At 51.0% G+C, this 13,573-nt stretch overlaps 3 protein-coding genes across 3 annotated transcripts; 2 read left to right on the top strand and 1 right to left on the bottom strand.

Moving 5' to 3' along the window:
- Positions 1-984: 984 nt before the first annotated feature.
- LOC127349306 (GPI-anchored protein LLG2-like) lies at positions 985-1,649 on the bottom strand. Its single transcript, XM_051375047.2, has 2 exons — positions 1,442-1,649; positions 985-1,346 (listed from the first exon to the last, which is right to left on the bottom strand). The coding sequence occupies exons 1-2, from the start codon at positions 1,647-1,649 to the stop codon at positions 985-987; spliced, it is 570 nt and encodes a 189-aa protein (XP_051231007.2).
- A 2,332-nt stretch (positions 1,650-3,981) lies between these two features.
- LOC127297557 (uncharacterized) lies at positions 3,982-6,282 on the top strand. Its single transcript, XM_051327876.2, has 5 exons — positions 3,982-4,114; positions 4,226-4,323; positions 4,609-4,708; positions 5,232-5,414; positions 5,861-6,282. Exons 1-5 carry the CDS (start codon positions 4,055-4,057, stop codon positions 5,981-5,983), a joined length of 564 nt encoding a protein of 187 aa, XP_051183836.1. The 5' UTR covers positions 3,982-4,054; the 3' UTR covers positions 5,984-6,282.
- Positions 6,283-6,628: 346 nt separating this feature from the next.
- LOC127297558 (pollen allergen Phl p 2) lies at positions 6,629-7,328 on the top strand. Its single transcript, XM_051327877.2, has one exon. The coding sequence runs from the start codon at positions 6,708-6,710 to the stop codon at positions 7,077-7,079; it is 372 nt and encodes a 123-aa protein (XP_051183837.1). The 5' UTR covers positions 6,629-6,707; the 3' UTR covers positions 7,080-7,328.
- The last annotated feature ends 6,245 nt before the right edge of the window (positions 7,329-13,573 follow it).

Below are 13,573 nucleotides of genomic sequence, written 5' to 3'. Positions count from 1 at the left end.
ATTGCATATACACTGCACGCACATGCCAAAAAAAACAACTGCACTTGGCTACATTTTCAATGAAGAAACAACCCCTGCACTTGGCATGCTACTGCATTTCCAGTGACGAAAATATCATAGCTACTCAAATTTACTACAGGAGACTGCATATCCAAATGAAGAAAAACACACTGCTGCAACTAGAAAATTACTACAGAACACCACCGGCATAATCCCTGTACACACTGATGCAAACAAACAACAAAATCACCTCCATAATCCCTGTACATACACCACCAGCATCCACGGCGCTCCACAAAAAGCGACACACAAACAAAATCATCTAGCGAACACAGATTCACGGCGCTCAGATCCACGAATTCGTCCCGCTTCTACTAAATTCGTCTTGCTCATGAACAAAACCATGAACAAAACCACAGATCCGCGAAAAATCCGCCCACTAGAACATCACCAAAAGAATAGAAGGCTACACGCAGGTCTCCTGCCGCTCACGGAGTTGTTGTTCACGACCAGCAATGGAAGAACAACGAGCTTACCGAAGAAGCCGAGCTTGAAGACAGACGACGGATAAGCTACGCGACCCCACGACGACCGCCCCCAGGCCCGCGCAGGATGCGGAAGGGCGCAGCGAACTGCGCTCGACGGCGGCGCACGATCTCCTCTCCGACCGCCGACTACAGGCGGCGATTTCTTCTCTTCCGCCCCGCTTCTCTGCCTCTTTGGTGTTCCTCTCGCGGTGGATTTTGGGTCGGAACGAGAGAAAATGGAATAGACCGTTGAAGCCAGTGTGGGTCTCGTGAATGACAAAACCGGGGAAAAACCAGGAAAGAAAAAAGGAACCACGGAAAAACTGGAAAACCCACACGTGACAAGACAGACGCGCGATTTCTTCCCTGATGGAATCACAAGTTAGAAAATTCGAGTGATGCCGAAATATAAAACAACCGAGTCATATATAGCAAAAGTGAAAAGGTATCTTGAAACCTAACAGAATAGGATAACAATTAGGGCGTAGACGCAAAAGGTGAATGCGGTGTTGGCGTGGGCCGGCACTTGAGCTGCGCTGTCGCCGGCGGTGTCGCTGATTTCCTGCTCCACGCACCAGATCCCGTTTTTGAGGTCCTGTTTGCAGGTGTTGGCGAAGAGGCCCGGCGGGTAGCTGCCGTAGAGCCGGAGATAGCTGAGCATGATGGTAGCGCAGTTGGTGGTCATGTCGTTGATGTAGACGCCATAGGGGCACGCGAAATCTCTAAACGCCGCGCAGCACAGCGACTCCTTGTACACGGGCCCCTTGCACCGGCTCGTCACTTCCGTGTAGTTGGCCGTCTCCAAGTTCACCGGGCAATCTGGCAAGAGCGAAACTTAGGCAATGAAAGAAATGATAACTGGCAGAAGGATTATCACGGCGTGCGTGCGTATATGTAGTACTCTGCGTGCGTACTTTTCTTGATCTGGAGCAAGCTCCGGCCGGTGGTGCCATTCGGCGGCAACGCGAGAAGCGTATCATCTCCTCCGTCGGCGGCGACCCTTAATGCGGCGACTGCGAGCACCACCGCGCAGAACACAAGACGCATCTTCCCCTTCCCGACGTGCCAGTCTCCTCGACCGTGGTAACGGAAGAATGAGAAGAAGAGGTTAGATAGGGCCATTAATTCGTGGTTTCAGTGGTGGTAGTAGCAGCAAGGAAGTTACTACTACTACTACTCTATCAAGGCCATTGTGTGGATTTGATTCAAGACACGTGAGGTTGGAACTAATCGAAACGGTGCGATTGAGAATTATGGTCAGTACACGGTTGCTGAATTTTAGTACTCCGTAGTAGAACCTTTGTTCCTAAATACAAGATGAGCAGGGATGTACCTTTTTTTTTGCACAACAGTGGGGTCTAGAAGAACCTAGAGAAACTCCATTAGACATGTGGCAGGTACATTTTACACAAAGGCCCTTTTACATCTCTCGCACGAAGAAACCAGAAATTTGAAGAAAGGGCCTCCGTCATTACAAAAAAACACCCTAGCACCTAAAGAAGAAAAGCAATCCAGTGCTCTCGTGCCTCCGCCATCGATCACCGGCGATTTCGAGGCATCACCGCCGAGACCAGAGAGCTGGGCACTCGAAAGCCCTACTCCGGCGATGGATCCTTGCCGCCGGCCGTTGAGCTGACTCCGGGGAAAGTGGAGACTAGTGGGGGCCTAAGCTCCATTCAAATTCGAAACCTTGAGAAGAATTAGTGTTCCTCTTTCACGCTTAAACATCTAAATTGTGTAAGAAGTGCCCAAGACGATCTAAATTTTTGCCCCCCATTTGATAACAATTATATACCTGCCGTCGATATGATTTAAAGTACGAGGAAGGAGATAGATCTCCACCGGCCGTCTCCAACCTTGGCGGGCTAGACTAGTTGCACGAGGGCGTGTATGTGTTGCCATCCTAAGTGACACGATAAGAGTAAAATAGTGTTTTCCGCATGCCTCAACGTTGATCGGACATCAAAGCGAGAGAGACTAGTCATCACCAGTACCAAGTAATTTGAGGTTTTGACATGATGCTAACATACAAGCAAATGATTATATCGGATATCTTCAAAGGGAATATGTCGGGATGATGAGCCCGTGGCGACATCCTCGAGCCGGATTAAGGTCTGCACGCCCTATTGTCGCTCCGGCGGTGCACCTATTGTCGGTGGAGGGAGTGTGGACTTGTGTTTTTAGCGGATCACCTTTGATATAGTCGGTGTTGGTTCCTGGCATGTGTGCTTGGATCCGGACAACGCTTTTGTTCGTTGGTGTTGTTGGTTCTATGGTCCTTCCAACCTATTTTTCTCATTGTTGGTGATTGTTGCTAATCCAGTGCATTGGTCCTATGGCTCAGTAGCACGATGACTTCCCAACTATATTTTACAACAAGGTTTATTTGGCTCTAGTAAGAGAGGGGGTCATGACAGTGGCGCTTCCTCCGGCTGGCCCTTGTACTTGTAGTCATCACTAGGTGGTTCAATAACATCATTGCATTTTTAATAAATTGGGATCTGTGTACTGATGTTGCTTTGTATTAATAGATTGTAAGACTTTTTTTGTTGTTGCAAAAGTACTTGTTTTAAAGTTTTTCTAAGTTTGCAATCTGTTTTCGTAGGATTAATTCATTTATCAATAGAACTAAAACCTTATGTTGTTTGTTTCCTTTGGCTCAAAGATTTTGACGGGTTTCCTAATAATAGTACCTAAAATTAGGTCTACTATTTCCCCAACGGTGAGTTTCACATGTCTAGATTGCGCCTTTTGTAACCGCATCACAGAAAAAGCAAGTTTTGCAACTCAGATAATGCAAAATGACCATGCTTACCAACTAAAGGTGGTCTTTGCTAGCGGTTACTCCTATCAGCTATTCTCCTCTGTTGCTAATGGTCTTTGCTACTTGTTACTGCTATTCTATTTCTATGGAATTGTTTATTTTGACTAAAAACCTGACTGATGTTCTAGGAGTTTTTCCTGGAATATTTTCCTTTGGATCCTAGATCAAATGGATTCACCCTAGCTAATGGATTCACATTAGGGTGAATCCAACATTTTGACAATAATCTATAGTTTTCTCTTGTTGTTGGTGATTTGCAGATGATAAAATGGTGTGGATAAGAAGATGGTGATGGCAAGAAGATAGCAAGGTTTACTTTCAGGTTTTTCTTGTAGTTTTGTAATAGAATTTTCTCTTTGTATTTTCTATTTGGTTGTAACCATCACGTAGTTGACCTTGTAATCATTTTGCTATGAAGGTTAACAAAATTCTGGTTCTTGTCCCACTCCGTTTCATAGTGCCTCTTTGATTCATAGGTTAGGAAACTCAAAAGATTAGGAAAGGTATAGCAGCAATAGGAAAGGATGGCAAGTGAAAAGCCCAACTTATAGAGCAGGCCGGGAGCGTGGGCTGAGCAAAGTGCAGTTTAGCCCAAAACAGCCTACAACTACGGCACCATGCCGGTGATTCTCCTTCCCACCATCTCTCTCACCCGCCACCGCCGCCGCGCGCTAGTCGCCGTTGGACTCGATCCCGGCGCAGGATGCCGCCCCTGACGCCCCCCAAGTCCGGCGACGCCCTCTTCGCCAGCGTCGAGCGCGTGGTAAGCCCCTGCTCCAAACCCCTCAACCCTTTTCTCCCCCGCTCTCCGCCCACGCGCGTAGATCTGCAGCCCCCACTGATCCTATCTGGTCGTGCTGTTGGTGATCTGCAGAACGCGGAGCTCTTCACGCTCACGTACGGCGCCATCGTGCGCCAGCTGCTCACGGATCTCGAGGAGGTCGAGGAGGTCAACAAGCAGCTCGATCAGATGTAAGCCCCGCCTTCCTCAGTTATCTGTTTCTAACTTTCTCGGCTAGCCAATCTAGAAAATTCTCCATCTATCTAGCTGTACAAATGTGGGATTTGCTGTTTGTCTAATAACCTATGGATCACGTGCGAGGATTTAACATTGAACCAGCTGCAATTGCCTGCCTTAGAATGTGACAATCCAAGTGATTAGCTGCGATGGGATTTAACGGTGAACTAGATCTAGCTAACCTCGTTCTCGCCTTAAATGAGGAACGTGTTTACGTGTTCTATGTTTCTACTTTTCAGGGGTTACAATATTGGAACTCGATTGGTTGATGAATTCTTAGCCAAGTCAAATGTATCGAATTGTGTTGACTTCAAGGAGACTGCTGATACTATAGCCAAGGTCTTCTCCTAAACTTGCTAATGCATGCCATGCTTACTGAGTTTTTTTTTATCCTTATTCATATTTCCTAGGCTTTTAAGACAGAATGGTTCAAGGGGCCAGAAAGGTTTGATCATACATATGCTTAGTTATGGTTTCGAAATTGTAACTTTTTCACATGGAGCCTTTTCTCCAACAGAACTCAACAAGTCTAGCAATTTACAATTGTTTCAGTTTTGTTACATGAAGACACTCGACAGTGTTTTTGTGCGTTAACAGCATTCTTTCCTGCTAAAATAGCTGTACACCATTCAGAGACATTCCATGCCTCTCTCTCTCTTCGGCAGATTTCTCTACACCTCATCTTGTTCACTAATGGAGTATTTGAGTGTCCAAGAATCATTAAAATGTTTCCAAACTGTGCTCCTTTTTTTTCCTAAAACAATCAAACTCCTCCACTATCTTGTTCCTTGTTTTCTGTATCTTCCGTATTATGCCTTTATATATGGTCTGACCATTTCCACTTTTTTCATTCCTAAAACAGCTTGGATTCAAAATGTTCCTCGGTGTGACTGCAACTGTAACCAATTGGGATGCTGAGGGTACAACTTGCAGCTTTGTATTGGAGGACAACCCACTTGTAGATTTTGTTGAGCTTCCTGATACTTGCCAGGGCCTTCAGTATTGCAATGTGTTGAGTGGAGTTATCAGGGGAGCACTGGAAATGGTTAGTCTTCCATACTGCCATCTTTTGCAATTTTCTTGTCTTGTCAAACAGTTGAAGAATAAACACATTTTATAAACTAGAGCTTGGATCCCTGAACCCATGCTTTTATAAAACAAAAATTATAAACTGAATCAAGACATGCATACAAATGTATACATTTTTCTTTTTGTGAAATGCATCATAGTGAATCTTTGTAGACAACTGTAGCATGGCACCGACAGTGGCCTTTGGTTCTAATATGGAATACTATCCAGTGGTGCTCTAACTACAACCATTAGTTTTGATTCTAGTGCTGTGATAGTGTGATCCTACCAGTTTGAGAGTTCCTTTCACTGTCCACTAGCCTACATGTTTCATTGTAGACTTCTGATTCTAGTGATGTGAACCTACCAGTTTGAGAGTTCCTTTCGCTGGCCACTCTAGTTTAATTGACATGTGTGTCCCAGGTTTCCATGAAGACGGAGGTTACATGGGTCCGCGATATGCTCCGTGGGGACGATGCCTATGAGATGCGGGTGAAGCTCACCAAGCAGGTCCCGGAGGAGTACCCCTACAAGGATGACGACTAGTTGCATGTCAAGGGTCTCGCACGCTGGAGTCATTTTGTTTTCCATGTGGCTGTAATTTCCGGTACAACCCTGATGTAGGTACCTGTGCATTATATTCTGCGGCTGCATTGTGTACTGACGATGTATTGTAGAGAACAGTTTGATAAATTTGGTCGGAGCAAGTCGTGATGCTGCCTAGATATTGTGTTGTGTTGCTCTGACTAGCTGCCAATAGTCTGGGAATAACTTGTCTGAAAAATATATCTTAGAGCTTTGGCTCTGATCATTTAGTGCTGGAATCAGTGAATTTATTTTGTGAATCTAAGAACTTGTTTAGTGGCCACGCAATTAGTTACTGAATTCAATTGAGAATTCCATGGTTTTCAATGTATCCCTAAATTTAGTTTCTTCCTGTATCATGCCATGTCCGTGGATTTGCCTAATGAAATAATATCATCAATTTAATTTCATTTCTTCCAAATCTAATGCATCCAGGTGTACACACTCGTGCACGAAACCATTCAGCCATCCATGCGAGCCGAAACAAACGCGCAGGACACAGAAAACGGAGGGCCTCTGTTCCGACGACGACGGCGAGCCGCATGCGCACCAACGGAGGAACAGACACGGTCACCGCGAGCCATCGCCCATAAATAGCACCTACGTCTCGCACCTCACGGCTGCATTGCATACATACCCAGATACGCACACACATAATCGACCTTCAACCAATCTAAGCTTCTCGATGTTGTCCTCCTCAAGCAGCGGCGGCTTGCTGGCGGTGGCGATGCTGGCGGCGCTGCTCGCCGGCGCGCGGTGCGCACCGGCGAAGGTGACGTTCACAGTGGAGCAGGGGTCGGACGAGAAGCACCTGGCGGTGGTGGTGAAGTACGAGGGGGACACCATGGCGGAGGTGGAGCTCCGGGAGCACGGCTCCAACGAGTGGGTGGACATGGTGAAGGCCGACGGCGACCTGTGGCGGTTCGACAGCGAGGAGCCGCTCCAGGGCCCGTTCAACTTCCGCTTCCTCACCGTGAAAGGGATGAAGAACGTCTTCGACGACGTCATCCCGGCCAAGTACACCATCGGCGCGACCTACACGCCTGAGCAGTACTAGTGAATTAGTTAGTGAGCGATCGATCGGTTGATCCTGCTTCGATCTCCTTCCGTCCATCCTCGTGATCAAGTTTTTCTTCTTTTACCCTGGTTAAGCTTTGGCATGGGTTAATTGTTGCTTTGCTGTATGTTGAGAGATAGAGAGAGGTATATGGTGCTTGGATTCTGTTTAGCCTTCTTTGACTCCTGTAACTTTGAAATGGTTGATGATAAGTATAGTTTGGGTTGTGGGGATGTATTGGAACAAGAACTCAACAAGGTCCATGTTCGACGCAATTTTGTGCAAGTCATGACGGTTTAATTAACTGGTACTAGACAAGCAAGCTATGTACATGGTAACATGGATGCATGGAGCAGATTGCTCGGTCGATACTGGAATTAATATTCGATACACTAGTTAATGATCACGTCCGAGCAGATAGCACTGGCACGTCCAGAGGAGCCAAGCAAATTGAAGATAGAGTAGACGGCTGATTTTATTAACCAACGTATTTTGCAGTACAAGCTCAGGGGTACGTACATCCGTACGTACGCGTCGGCTAGTTCGGGCGTACTCGCGGAGACCTGCACGTCTGCACCGGATATTTTGATGGGACGTTCGGCCGGCCACGATTTTCCTGGAGAGCGAACGCGTCCCAGCGTCAAGATAAGTCTCTCGGTCAGATAAGCTCTCCGAATAAGATGGCTCCATCGCTATCCATTCTCTCGTCCGCTGCCTATAAAAGGCACGACTCACGCATAGCTCTGGGGCGGGGAAGACGCAGCAGCCAGAGGAGACGCAGCTCTGGCACCTGAAGACCGGACGCACAGCTCTCGTCTCTGAACACGCAGCAGCCGGAGGCGCAGCTGGGAAGACACGCCCCAGAGGCCTGAAGATCGAGACGCACAGCTCTCGGCTTGGAGGAAACACACACGAAGACGGAGGAAGAACTCTCTCAGAGGCAGAGCTCTCACCACCGGAGGCGATCACACCACCCATCGGTTCATCAACACCCACACATACACACAAGCCATCTTCCATTCACCGTTCATCCATCAAACACACACACCAACACCTACCCAAAACGCCATACACCACACTTATACATCGACCAGGAGCAAGGCGGCCATGGAGGCGAAGCAAGCACTTCCCGATGGTAAGATGAACGGTTGAATCTATGCTCATCTCTCTCTTCCTTCCTCTCCCTCTCTCAAGCATACATGCACACATGCATCCCATCCCGTGACACGGGGTGGGTGTGCAACCTGCCACATGGGCGAATGAAGCGCCATCAATTCCATGGCACACGAGAGGCGCTTCGACGACATCCGTGCCGGGCTGCCGGCGTGCCGTCCGGCGCCATCTCCGTGGCACCGGCGAGGCGCGACGACGACGACGACCTTGACGAGGCTTCCCGTGCAGCGCGGCGTCAATGCCATGGCACCGGCGAGGCGCGACGGCGACGTCCGCGAGGAGGCTGCCGGCGTGCAGCGCGGCGCCATCAACACACCCGCAAGGCGCGACGACGACCTTGACGAGGCTGCCGGAGTGCAGCGTGGCGTCAACGCCATGGCACCCGTGAGGCGCAACGGCGACGTCCGCGACGAGGTTGCCGGCGTGTAGCGCGGCGCCATCAACTCCATGGCACACACGAGGCGCGGCGACGACGTCCGCGAGGAGGCCGCCGGCGTGCAGCGCGGCGCCAACACCATGGCACCCGCGAGGCGCGATGACGACATCCGTGCCGGGGCTGACGGTGTGCCATGCGGCGCCATCTCCGTTGCACTGGCGAGGCACGACGGCGACGTCCGCGACAAGGCTGCCGGCGTGTAGCGCGGCGCCATCAATTCCATGGCACACACGAGGCGCGGCGACGACGCCCGCGAGGAGGCTGCCGGCGTGCAGCGCGGCGCCAAGGCACCCACGAGGCGCGACGACGACATCCGTGCCGGGGCTGACAGCACGCCGTGCGGCGCCATCTCCGTGGTACCGGCGAGGCGCGACGGCGACGTCCGCGACGAGGCTGCTGGTGTGCAGTGTGGCGCCATCAATTCCATGACACACGCGAGGCGTGACGACGACGTCCGCGACGACGATATCCGTGCTAGGGCTGCCGGCGTGCAGCCCGGCGTCGCCTTTTCTTCTAACAAGCCATGCCGAAGAGGACGGGCGTTGCAACGATGCCGACGCGAAGCCTGGCGCTCGAAGGCGCATGAACACCTCCGGAGCTCTAGCGTGCACGCGGCATGCCACGCATACATATTGCATAAGCTAGCCAAGTGATACTTTGATCATCGTGATGCATTACTTCAAGACCCATGTACGTACGTATACGTGCTGTGGGGAACCAAAGCTTGGCCATGCACATGTCCTTACAGATGAAGGGTTCGTGCAATCATGTTCGACCAGACACCATCAATCTGAGAGCCGTCCAAGGCGAACGCCATTCGGTCCGCCAGTCATACAGAGCTGGCCCGATGCGGACCTCGCAAGCCTGAGGCATGACGACGCCCCAACACCACGTCCCTGTGTGCACAGGAGATGGTGAGGACGGCCATGCGCTTGGCGGCCTGCCTAGACGAAACGCCAGCCACACCGTTTAGGAGGAGACGAACACAACATCTTCGACATCACTACCCCCGAGCCTGCGAAACGGCAATCTTGTCTACGCCGACGGCCATAGACTTGGCGTCAGGTCGAGACGAGGTGCCGACCGTACTGGCTACACCGACTTGGGCGCATGCGTCGGTTTTCACACCGACGCCGATCTCCATCGACAACATACTCCCGCGAGGCATACCCCTTGCGCGCCCCGATGACGGCACTGGTCGTCGAGAAGTCCTGGCTGAGTGGACCCATGCTACTTCAACTACAACTACACCAACGCCGTCAAGACCGACGAGGAGCGACGGCGAAGGCGGGCGTGGCCGGAGCAAAGGCCACGCTACATGCGGCGCGTGTACCGACGAGGACACGGGCTCTGCCGCCGCCCACACACACCACCATCACATCATGCATGGAGAACGCGAAGCGAAGACGACGAAGACGACCACACGGCTTAATCGGAGGTGTCCCGCGGCGTAACCCGCGGGAGTAATTAACCGGGTGCCTTCCGAGGCCCCGGGAACCAGGAGATCACAATCGCCATAGTCACGTTGGCCGCGCGAGCAGGCCACGGAGCGCTTTGTATTCGGGAACTTGTACTTTGTTTCTCCAAGAGAGATTAATGAAATGCATGCTTCCCTATCTTTTTCTTGTGTACTACGGTACACTGGCACGCCCGCATCTATTTTCATTACCCCGGCGCATGAGAGAAACACGCTACCATCCTTCCCCTCAACGTAGCGCCTATGTCTTTCACGGACGTTTTTCTCGTGTCAAACAAATTGGCACGCCCGGTGGGACATGGTTCTCCTCCCATCTTTGCTTCGTTGTGGTCGTCAAAGTCGTCTTCGCCGGTTCATCCAATCCACACAGCATCCTGCATGAGAAGCAACCAGCGTGGAGCTCCGCTGATAAAGAATCCTCTTCATGCAGGAGGACTGTCCCGCGCCAACACCTCGGAGCCTTGGGTGATCCACTTTGGATCCAAGCTGCCTCCCATGGTCGTCATCAGGCATGACGCCAAGACCTACATGCACCAAGCCCAGGAGCCAGCGCAGTTCCAAACTGTGCAATCCAAGAAGGCACAAAGGCGGGCATCCGCCACAGCACAGAAGGAGCGCCGCGAGCTAATGCTCGAGGCACGCGCCCTGTTGAAGGAGTCAACGAGGGCCGGCATCAATGGCAGCGCGGAGGCCTCTCAACGCCTCCAAGCTAAGGCCGCAAGCAAGAAGGCGGGTGCTGCATCACTTCGCGCCCCTACGACGACTTGGCGCACCGAAGTGGAGCTCCTCAAAGGCTTGGAGGATGCTTCGCAGAATTTGCGGAGGCTTGTGACGAACGCACGTTCGTCTGATAGCCCGCATCCACTACGCAACTACAGGAGGAAGTACCGCAAGGTGCGACGACTCCACCAACAAATGAGTTCCCGCATCGCTCGGAGTGCGGTGCAAGAGGAGGATTGGTCCTTCGGCGTTAAGGACCTCGTGGACAAGGCGTTCACATGTGACTTGCCCCCCGGCGACGGGGCGAGTGGGTCATCAAGAGCAAAGGAGGCGGTGAGACGAGCCGTCATGAAGGAGTTCTGGAAACGGCGCTCCCGCAAAGAGCCTGTTCTGGCAGGCTGTACGGGCTCCGCCAGCTCCGAAGATGCTCAGAGAGGCATGTGCGCGCCATGCTTCCACACTTCGGAGGTAGGCGGACGCCCCATCCGCAACGACAACAGGTTCGCCGTTCTTCGGAGCGAGGCACCTGCGCCACGCGGAGAGGACCTCCGACAGGAGTTCCGTCGGCTACAGGAGCATATGGACCATATCCAAAGGCGGCTCCGTGAACAAGGAGCGCCAAGTTCTTCATCAGCGGAGGCTGGGGGAAGGATGAGGCGCCATGCCCCTAACCATCGTCCTCAACACGAGCGCCAAACGTTGGGGCCTCGACGACAAGCTTCACCCACTCGACACGTTCAGCGGGGGCATCCTTACATGCCCCCACGATGGAACCGGTGGTCACGACACCAAGAGGACGAGAGGAACCCTCGTCCTGCTCAACAGTGGAGACCCCGGGATCCTCCACGAGTTCCACTTCCCCCTCGAGCTTCTTCACCCGCTAGGCGTGGAGATCAACTTCATGTGCAACCTTTGAGGGAAGGGCCTGCCTCGTCCACAAGGCGAACTGCACCACCACTTCTACCCACACCATCGATTCCTCCTAGAACCCATGCCGCTCCCACGGAGAATCAACGCAAGCGTGAGAGGCGCCGAAGGAACCGCCGAGTTCTATACAAAGAACTCGAGGACTTGGTGCTCCGTCATACCCAAGTGCGGGTGCGACCGGATGGCGGGATCGCTCAAGAAAGTGACAAGATTGGCTTCCGTATCTCCCCAGAGTTGGAGCGGCATGAGCGGTACAATTACCTGCTCAACCGCCTGGCTCCAAAACCGCGCAAGGCATCCGCAGGGGGTGCCGAACAAAGGAACACGATGGCAGCACCGCCACTTCCTTCATCGACTCCCAAACTGGACGGCCAGCAAGTGAAGGAGGCCTCCACGTCCTCGCCTTCGGGACGACAAAAGACACCAGTACCAACAGCTACGCCAATGGAGGGCGTCGAAGAAACTCCTGCCTCCTCCAACATGAAGGCGAATCTCGGGGAAGCAACTGTTGGAGATATGCCCTAGAGGCAATAATAAAGTGGTTATTATTTATATCTTTATGTTTATGATAAAAGTTTATATATCATGCTATAATTGTATTAACCGAAACATTAGTACAAGTGTGATATGTAGACAAACAAAGAGTCCCTAGTATGCCTCTTAACTAGCTTGTTGATTAATGGATGATTAGTTTCATAATCATGAACATTGGATGTTATTAATAACAAGGTTATGTCATTGTATGAATGATGTAATGGACACACCCAATTAAGCGTAGCATAAGATCTCGTCATTAAGTTATTTGCTATAAGCTTTCGATACATAGTTACCTAAGTCCTTATGACCATGAGATCATATAAATCACTTATACCGGAAAGGTACTTTGATTACACCAAACGCCACTGCGTAAATGGGTGGCTATAAAGGTGGGATTAAGTATCCGGAAAGTATGAGTTGAGGCATATGGATCAACAGTGGGATTTGTCCATCCCGATGACGGATAGATATACTCTGGGCCCTCTCGGTGGAATGTCGTCTAATGTCTTGCAAGCATATGAATGAGTTCATAAGAGACCACATACCACGGTACGAGTAAAGAGTACTTGTCAGGAGACGAGGTTGAACAAGGTATAGAGTGATACCGAAGATCAAATCTCGGACAAGTAAAATATCGCGAGACAAAGGGAATTGGTAATATATGTGAATGGTTCATTCGATCACTAAAGTCATCGTTGAATATGTGGGAGCCATTATGGATCTCCAGATCCCGCTATTGGTTATTGGTCGGAGAGAGTACTCAACCATGTCCGCATAGTTCTCGAACCGTAGGGTGACACACTTAAAGTTGGATGTTGAAATGGTAGCACTTGAAATATGAAATGGAGTTCGAATATTTGTTCGGAGTCCCGGATGAGATCCCGGACATCACGAGGAGTTCCGGAATGGTCCGGAGAATAAGATTCATATATAGGATGTCATTTTATGTGAAATAAAATATCGCGGAAGGTTCTATGGAAGGTTCTAGAAGGTTCTAGAAAAGTCCGGAAGAAACCACCAAGGAAGGTGGAGTCCACATGGGACTCCACCACCATGGCCGGCCAGCCCTAGATGGGGTGGAGTCCCAAGTGGACTCCACCATAGGGGCCGGCCACCCCCCACATGGGAGGTGGAAATCCCACCCTTTGGGTGGGAGTCCTAGTTGGGCTAGGTTTCACCTCTTATGGAAGGTTTTGGTTTCGGGTCTTATTCGAAGACTTGGAC

This window comes from Lolium perenne, chromosome 4 (assembly GCF_019359855.2).
Source record: "Lolium perenne isolate Kyuss_39 chromosome 4, Kyuss_2.0, whole genome shotgun sequence".
Classification (NCBI taxonomy): Eukaryota; Viridiplantae; Streptophyta; class Magnoliopsida; order Poales; family Poaceae; genus Lolium; species Lolium perenne.
This window is presented reverse-complemented; position numbering and strand designations above follow the sequence as displayed.

Bases quoted from the DNA above. Each gene is read 5' to 3' on its own strand.
- LOC127297557 (XM_051327876.2), top strand. From the start codon at position 4,055: ATGCCGCCCCTGACGCCCCCCAAGTCCGGCGACGCCCTCTTCGCCAGC. The intron at 4,709-5,231 runs GTCTTCTCCTAA...TTCCTAAAACAG, and splicing joins CTGCTGATACTATAGCCAAG to CTTGGATTCAAAATGTTCCT. The intron at 5,415-5,860 runs GTTAGTCTTCCA...TGTGTGTCCCAG, and splicing joins TCAGGGGAGCACTGGAAATG to GTTTCCATGAAGACGGAGGT.
- LOC127349306 (XM_051375047.2), bottom strand. From the start codon at position 1,649: ATGGCCCTATCTAACCTCTTCTTCTCATTCTTCCGTTACCACGGTCGA. The intron at 1,347-1,441 runs GTACGCACGCAG...CGCTCTTGCCAG, and splicing joins CTTGCTCCAGATCAAGAAAA to ATTGCCCGGTGAACTTGGAG.
- LOC127297558 (XM_051327877.2), top strand. From the start codon at position 6,708: ATGTTGTCCTCCTCAAGCAGCGGCGGCTTGCTGGCGGTGGCGATGCTG.